General features: G+C 38.0%; 1 protein-coding gene across 1 annotated transcript in view; it reads right to left on the bottom strand.

Moving 5' to 3' along the window:
* Positions 1-1,633: 1,633 nt before the first annotated feature.
* Positions 1,634-8,477, bottom strand: part of LOC137994939 (tyrosine-protein kinase JAK2-like) — an 18,154-nt gene continuing 11,310 nt past the window's right edge. The window contains exons 5-7 of the mRNA XM_068840522.1: positions 7,297-7,353; positions 5,972-6,601; positions 1,634-4,492 (exon numbers count right to left, since the gene is read on the bottom strand). Coding sequence (XP_068696623.1) covers positions 4,277-4,492; positions 5,972-6,601; positions 7,297-7,353 — 903 coding nt within the window. The 3' untranslated portion in view covers positions 1,634-4,276. The remainder of the gene's footprint in view (positions 4,493-5,971; positions 6,602-7,296; positions 7,354-8,477) is intronic.

Consider the following 8,477-nt stretch of genomic DNA (forward strand, 5'->3'; position numbering starts at 1 on the left):
TATATCCACGCTCATCATACTTTGAAGAGACGGAAATATTGTGGACTGTTTAATTTCTTCGTATGAGGAGTAATTTACTCGTGAGGGATAACTTCTCTTCTTCACGAAAAAACAAAGTGCGTATTTGCTCCTGAAACAGGTATTTGCTACGAAATGGTTTTTTAACGATAAAATTGTTCAAAATTCGTTTATTCCTCTTTAATTGCTTTCAGATAGTGCATTTTAACAAGCGCTAACCTCACCAAAGGAGAAAACAAAGATATGACCGCCGGTTTGACTTTTTAAAAGAAAAAACCTTTCCCAGTCTTTTGAAAAAATCCTGACCCCTCAAGTCGTACAGAAAACCTACCCTACAACAACCTTTTAAGCAGAAATTGAAGACATCGTAAAAAGAAGAATATTACTGATCGCAGAGGGGTTTCATAGGAATGTCTATCGTTGTCATGACCTTTAAAAGCCGAATTGTTTCCTGAATTTTACGTAATTATTGATGGATGTACCAAAAAAGGAGTATTTGCTACCCTTTTCGGATTTAAACGGAAATAAATTGCACGTCAAAAAATTAACTCCAATCTTTGAGGATTGGATGCCATCTGTGAAATACCAGCTTTTGTAAAAAGTGTTAAAAATGTCATTAATATTACATTTGAATTTTTTGAAGGCATATGGAAAACAAGTAGCATATACCTAATGATGAATCTAAAGAGAGAGAGAGAGAGAGAGAGAGAGAGAGAGAGAGAGAGAGAGAGAGAGACACTGAGGTTCAAACACACTTCGTGACGCCTTGTACATAGTACTTCGTGTCAAGCCACCTTCACATTAACATTTAGAATATCTATACAGAGTATCCCAAACATTCATAAAAGCTAACCGTAGGCCTAATTAGGACGAAGGTGGCTTGACACGAAGTACTATGTACAAGGCGTCACGAAGTGTGTTTAAATTCAACCTCAGTCTCTCTCTACCAGGGTGGTTTTGGTGGATGGAATCTAATGCCAACCGCGTATCCATTGGGAGTTTAAACATATTGAACATTTTACAAGATGGCGTCGCAGGAGTTAGAAGTTCTACAGGAAAGTTAAAATGACAAAACTTCTAAAAGAGGAAAGACAAGAAAATGGATGAAGGAAGAAACGGAAAAACTTATTGATTTGTTGGAGAAAATACATGCTTATGGGACGTAAGCAAGAGGGAATACCACTTAAAAAACAAGAGAGAGAAAGTGCAGTGCAGCCAAGCATTTTCGTGTTCTGAGGAGATGAATATACCTAAGATTCTTAGCCATGATTCAACATGAGCCTTTGTGAAATCTTCGGAATGCTCAACATGTTGAGTCATTGTTGAGGTCATTTGAAAACCCCGCTCAACAACACCTCAACAAACACTCAACATGTTGAGAGCTTGTAAAGTGGACAAATCCAGTGCATTTAGACGCGGCTTTACATCCTGCACTTTGTCGCCACCAAAAATGCACAAGGCAACGACGAACCTCATGACGTATATTTGAGTTTCCTGCAAGATCAATATATCAACAACCAACTGGGCAAGCGGATTTACCAAAAAATCCCGATGCCTACACACAAAAATGAACATAACTTGTACGAAATTGCATCAAAAGATGTTCTGACCGTGTTAAAGAAAAATTTTATTAACGTAAAAAATAATTTAAAAGTTTTAACAAGAAAACTACGTATATAATTCTTATTCTTAGCTATACGCTAAGTCGTTTGCCCTCAGACCACGGAGTCAAATAATCTGTTTTGTATATAAATAACATGTAACCATAAAAATAATGTAAATGTATAAAAATCTTTGTTCTATGATAACTTATGTTAAAAAAAAAGAACCGTTGTACATAATTTAATACTCTTAGCTGTTCAAGTTGTCCAATAAGTTGAAGAAGGAAAGGTGTTCAAAAATATCTTTGTCCTTCTTTATCGTCAACTCATTAATAAATACATAATACAAGGATTCCTAAATTCGCTTGTAAAAGTTGTTCTCCCGACAATGATTTGAAAATTGGCACATTTAACTGTCATGTAGAAAAAAAAAAACAGTTCAGTGTCAAATATTGATCGCGACGCAGAACCGTCGCCGTGGTTCAGGAGAACACTTGCAATCGGGTTCGATTCCCTAACTCGAAGTAATATGGATCAAGTTTGTTGGTTGCCAACTCTGCTCCGAGAGGTTTCTCAACGTGTACTCCGGTTTTCTCCTCCTTAAAAGCCAACATTTGATTCGATTTAAATCTCAGTAAAGTGTCACAAGTAAGTGCCCGTGAGCTTCAAGACTTTAAATAATGTTCATTATTACTTATTAAACTTATTTCTTTTATTGGCCTATACTTGAATGCTTTTCAACGTAATAGCGTGTTCACTGTAACTGGAGAGCCTTTTCATTGAATTCGGTTACGGGTAATTATAGTTCTTGTTTCCAGCCGATCATTGAGTAATTAGAGAGATTTACCATCACGTTTACGTGAAACACGGAGAGTGACCATGTGACCACGACTTTCCCGCCATTTTTGGCGTTTGCCGGTTGCCATTTCTACGTGAAAGTGGACATTTTCGCTTATACGTGGAATGTTCTTCTCGTTTTTTTTCTACATAACAAGTTGTTTGTGGAAAAAAGGAACCCCAAAACCGTTTTCCGGTAAGTCAAACAAGGAAAATTCAGGTTTCATGGTTTTTTGATCGTTTATAACTGAATCCTTACCGCAATCGGCAACTTTCAGGATAGCGTCATTTGACTACAACTACTACACAATTATTGGATGAGGTTGAGCATGATCTCATGAATTATCAAAAGCAGCAGATATTACATTTATCATGTCAAGTTCACAAGCTATTGTGAATTGATTGAATGCTCTCGACCAATCAGATTTTTCATAGTGAGTCTGATGTATAATAGAATTTATCATTCGATGTATTTTGTCCTTCCTTTTCATTGGATGAGAGCCCACCACGTGACCTGCAAATAACTGCTTACAAATAAGTGTTTTGCTGCAAATAATATTCTGCTCATGCGCAATTGAAATCCCGCTATTGCGAGAAAATGGCAGATCGGTTCCCCGAGCTGTCAGAGAATGATTCGACATCTTTAGTTGATCGAAAGAACAGTGAGAGTACTAAAAAAGGAACAAAAGTTGCACTCAACGTATTTCGAGAGTATCTCAAGGAAAGAAAGGTAGACGAAGAGTCACTCGTGTCATCGACGCGAAGGACAAGTTGGCGAATGCATATGTACTGAAGAGATTTTATGCTGAAGCCAGAAAAAAGAATGACGAGCTTCACGTGTCGGGATACGCTTTGAAAACTGTGAAATTCTTCAGCTTTGGTGATGCCTAGTGTTATTGAATGTTTGACTGTAAGTACAATTTGAAGTCTACAAATATAATTGTGCTGAGAAGGAAACCAATTGATTGGTGTGATTACTCGACTCTGCAAGGCAGCGCGCGCTTACGGCTTTCCGGAAACAATATTAAAAAACAAACTCGGTGATCGAATGATAAAACAATTATTGATCTCGGTTATCGCAAAATATCGTGATTTGTCAGTGCCTCGCAGATCAATTATTTGCCTCAGCCTTCGGCTTCGGCAAATAATTGACCTGCTCGCCACTGACAAATCACGATATTTTGCTCAACCTCGTCCAATAATTGTTAATTATTTGTTTTTCTTTTCTCATTTAAATTTTGTATTCCCAACGGGTAAAACCTAAAGGATTCTGGTACTTGTAGTCAAATGACGTCATCATGCAAATGTCCTATTTTCTTTATGTCCTTACAGTGACTCACAAACAGATTCATCGAAAATCGCAAAATTTGACATAGTGTCTTTTTCGACAAACAACGCTTAAAAAGACTCCGAGTTCTTGTTTTTTCTTAACTAAATCATACTCGAGATTAACAGAGTCAGTCCATTCACAGTTGCGGGCGTCAAGCGAAGCTAAACTCACAAGCTTCACTCCATTTTACGTGAAACGTGAAGCTAAATCTCTCCATTACCTGACTTATTCTCCTAGAGAGTTATATTTATGCCTCGAACTTCGATCAAGGACTACGTTTTGGGTGAGGTATCGATCATTATGTTTTTTCTCTATTACGTGGCAATTCGTACAGTCGATACTTGTCTGATCATTACGTACTTCTTGTTTTCTCCCACACTATTAATATCCTTGTAACTTGTTTTTATCAATAGTGTGTAACCATCGGTTGACCATTTTAGTAATGTGTTATACGAATCATCAAATTTTATAACAAACATTAAGGGATATATCAAGTATCTTGTTGCGAAGGGTTACAGTTAACTACTGGTTTACATCTCCAGCAACAATGACACATTTTCAAGAGTTTCATGTTAACTTCCTTCATTGTTAGCTTTCCGCGTCTGCACCTGTCGATCAGGCGTTTCACTTCCACATCTTGAACATTCCCAGTCTGAGGGTCGGTGAATAATATTTCCATAACTCTGGCAAAGCCCAGAACATCTTGCTGCAAGACGAAGAAAAAAATGTGGTTTGAAGAAAAGCTCTGCAAGAAAAAGACCTGTTTTGAAAACACAGGTTAAACATCTCGTTGGAACTGCAAAGATCGTAGCAATTCAGGTGCTTTTACCCGTTGATACGCGCATGCGTTCTTAACGGGTAAGATGTATGCAAATTAGGGTTCACTCACTAGCCCGTTAGCAGACTCTGATGTAAGCAGATCGAAAACAGCGAAGAACGGCTCCGATTACTTTCAAATTTGAACGGCCGTAGTTCTACATTATTACCCACTTTCAGGCCAAGTTGGAGCCATGTGCTGTTTGAAATAATCGAACATTTATAACTTTTTGAAATTATCGGGCTACTCGTGTTAACTTAGAAGTGTTTGACGGGCGCTGGAGATATAAAGAAATATTGAAAAAAAACCTTGGTTTCAATTTGTTTCACATTTAGACTGCAATTTTTCAATACTATTAGCCACTTACAGGCGTTTCTGTTGAAAATGTAGTTGAACACATAGGCCTTATAAAGATAGGCGCTTTTCAATCTGAGCTAATATGGCAAACTTATTTACGAGTTTATTTAGCGTGAAGAGCCGGTTTTCGTATTTAACACAACGCTCTTATCTTGTTTCTCAATCCAGCATGGCCCAGACTACTGAATCGAAACGTGAATATCATTTTAGCCCACACTTTCTGACAAACTCTTCAGTGACTATCGGAAAATAGTTTCAACCACTTGACCTGACATCAGCTTGTGATTACAGACAGTCTCGGAAAACATGCATTTTTAGGGATAATCAAGCTTCAACTTGGAAAAGAACGCCATACGATGCGTCTTATCTCAAAAACTCTTTACAAATATTGCCTGCTGATCAATTATCTTTGAAAGATGTGTAGTTACCCCCAAGCTTCTTTTTGGATTTCAATAACACGGGTTAAGATCTGCTTTTCCCGCATATTCATAGAACCGAACAAAAGTACCTTTGAATTAATAGGCACCGTCCTTAAGAGTGATTACTGCCCTTGATAAAGACCGTTAAAGATCTTGATTGTGATGATATTAACGGTAAAGGAATTCCAAATTACCATTACTTTGCAAGTTTAAATTAACACTTGTGAGATATAATAATCACTAATAATAATCACTTTGTTTACCCTCGGATTCTTAGAGTAGCTAGTAGCTAATATCTCCGAGCATTGAATATATACAATTGTTAAGAATCCCAACTGGCGGGACGCAAACCAGTTGGCTATTTCACAAGTGCGCCAGGAAATTGAACCAGGGACTACCTGAAACAAATTCAATGAGTGGTCAGAACGCGGTCTTGAACATGGGATCTCAGGATCTCAAGGCACGGACCCTAACCACTCGGCCACATTGCCTCCCTGTATTATATACGATTTCCTCAAAACATCCCAAGTACTTTGACATGGCCAGTTAAATTCAAATGTCAGTTAAAGAGAGATTATCCATGTTTGGTTACCTTCTTCCCTCTTTCAAATCTTTCAAGTTCAAGTTGTCTCTCCTTTGCTTCAGGTTCAGGACAATGAACTGCCAAGCCCAAGTCACTGATCTTGGCTTCATAACACACCTTTACTTCGGGCTTGACACCAGGACATTCATACCGAAAAACCATTTTCTTGATCAATATATTGTTCGGCTTTATGTCCCCATGGATGGTGCGTTTCTCATGAAGCTCCATTAGTCCTCGTGACGCGTCTTCCATAAGGAGTTTCCTGTCTTTGTTATTCAGCCTTTGTTTTTCTTGCTCTTGCAGCTGCTGAAGATTGCCATCCATCAACTCCATGAATATCTTGCCATTCTTTTGATCATACCCAGCACATTTAACTATGTTGGGATGGTCGAACATTTTCAACAATTCTGCCTCTCGTTGAAATTGTTGAAATCGATCAGGCGATGGATCAACTGGTTCCTTCACAGCTACAGCCATTCCATGAACAACCCCAAAGCAACCTCTTCCCAAAACCTTATTATATTTTTCACGTGCTACAGTGTCATTTGCTGTTTGACATAGAACTCTTGTTCGGATCGCTGCAGCACTTTTAGCTACAGAAAGTTGCATTTGTAGATCATCAATGGTTTGCTCCAGACTCTAAAAAGCAAATTTAAAGGGGCTAGGTCACGCTGTTTTAGGTAATTTTGTTTAAAATTGTTAGTTATGAGCTCTAAACGTCAAACTGGCAGAGCAAGAGTCTTTCATTTGCAAAATCACGGCCACATAACAATTGAGAATGATTTTCCAGCTGTTTAAATGACATTTTGATATAAACTGATATAAATTTGAAAAAAGGTGGGCCGACGTTTTTCAAATTTACCCAAATGCAATCCACTTCAATCCTCCTCAGTTTTGTCCATCCTTGTCCCTTCTTAGCTTTCCTGTGTTTTGTTTGAGTTCTTTTATAGTTTTGAGCCGTTATTTTGTTATTTCAGTTAATTCTATGACCATTTGATCAATGCTGAAATTGCCTAAAATTGCGTGACCTAGCCCCTTTAAGCAATGGTTGTGTCAGTACTGCAAAGTGAAAGCAGCCATGAATTCACCATCATGCGGACGTTTAGTTTTTAGATATTTGAATTCTGTATTTGTTCTAATTTTTGAGGGCCGCAAGTTTATTAGCTTAAAGCTATTTATTGTTACCCTCCTGGTCCACAAATAAAGTATGTACACTGTATGTATGAATGAAACCATGTTTAACCAAACATGTTTAAAACAAGGTTAAAGTCTGGTGTGAACAGGGCATAAGACTCAATTGATCCTTAATACTTCTCCATTACTCGTGAACATACCTCAATTTTCTTTTTGGCTGTGGACAGTTGCCTTTGGAATTCATTGATGTTAAGGCTCTAAAAAGCAAATTAATGTAATGAATGGTTATGTCAGTACTGTGAAAATACCCACGAATTAACCATCTAAAGCCCTCACCTGGGAAGTGGTAACTTGGAGTACATTGTACAGCGAGGACCTTATAACTAAGGATAACAGGAACCAAATCACTTAAAAAAGGACCCTACATGTAGTTAGCCACCCCAATGTTTTTGTTGACATATGGGAGTTTTGGTGATGTATTACTCTTGGAACTTGACAAACCAAAAATAATCGTGCGAAAATGTGAGATATTCTTATCGGCTCACCTACATTTCTTTGATACCCAAGCAGTTGGCAATTAAAACAAGGCGAGATTTATTTTAGTTTTATTTGTTGCCTGTTCGGTACTTTGTGTGTAATGAAAGTACTGAGGCAGTGCGGCCCAGTGGTTAGGACGCTTGCCTTAAGATCTGAAGTTCATGGGTTCAAGACTCATTCTGACCACTCGTTGAATTTGTTCCTGGTAGTCCCTGGTTCAATTTCTCGGATGTACTTATAAATAGCCAACTGGTTTGCCTCCAGCCAGTCGGGATTCTTAACAATTGTTGTTGTGTTCCATTGACTCTGAAAAGCCTCTATGGGGAGTGGTCAATTAAGTATGTATTGTAAGTAAACTGAAGATGGTTTCATTTGTCGTGCACGCAATACACATATGTAACATAAGATCCAATGCTCTTGTTATACCTCCAAACTCCAATACATTTTCCGATTGGAGGAGAACGTGTCACGTGTCATGGGTCAAAACTCAATAACTCCCTAGGGCGAACAAAACTCACTAACTCCCTGCGGAAACAACGACTTGAACTTTCGACTTGCACGTGATCAGGTCGTGCACCTTTGAAACAGCGGCAAATTTGTATGACATTCGCGTCAAAAAAATAATTTTTACGCAGTCATGGCAGCTATACGGTTTTAAACAAGAACTAAGGAAGAAATTTAACAGCTTCTACGCTAAAAAAGCTCGAACGAAGTTTCAACAGTTGCGATTTGAATTAACATTTATGATTTGTGACTTACTTTACTGGAGTTTGTAACATTTTGCAATAAAGTCGTAACCTAACATCCGTGTATTGTTCTATTTTGAGTTGGGAGGTATAACAAA

Source organism: Montipora foliosa, chromosome 3 (assembly GCF_036669935.1).
Source record: "Montipora foliosa isolate CH-2021 chromosome 3, ASM3666993v2, whole genome shotgun sequence".
In the NCBI taxonomy this organism is placed as follows: domain Eukaryota; kingdom Metazoa; phylum Cnidaria; class Anthozoa; order Scleractinia; family Acroporidae; genus Montipora; species Montipora foliosa.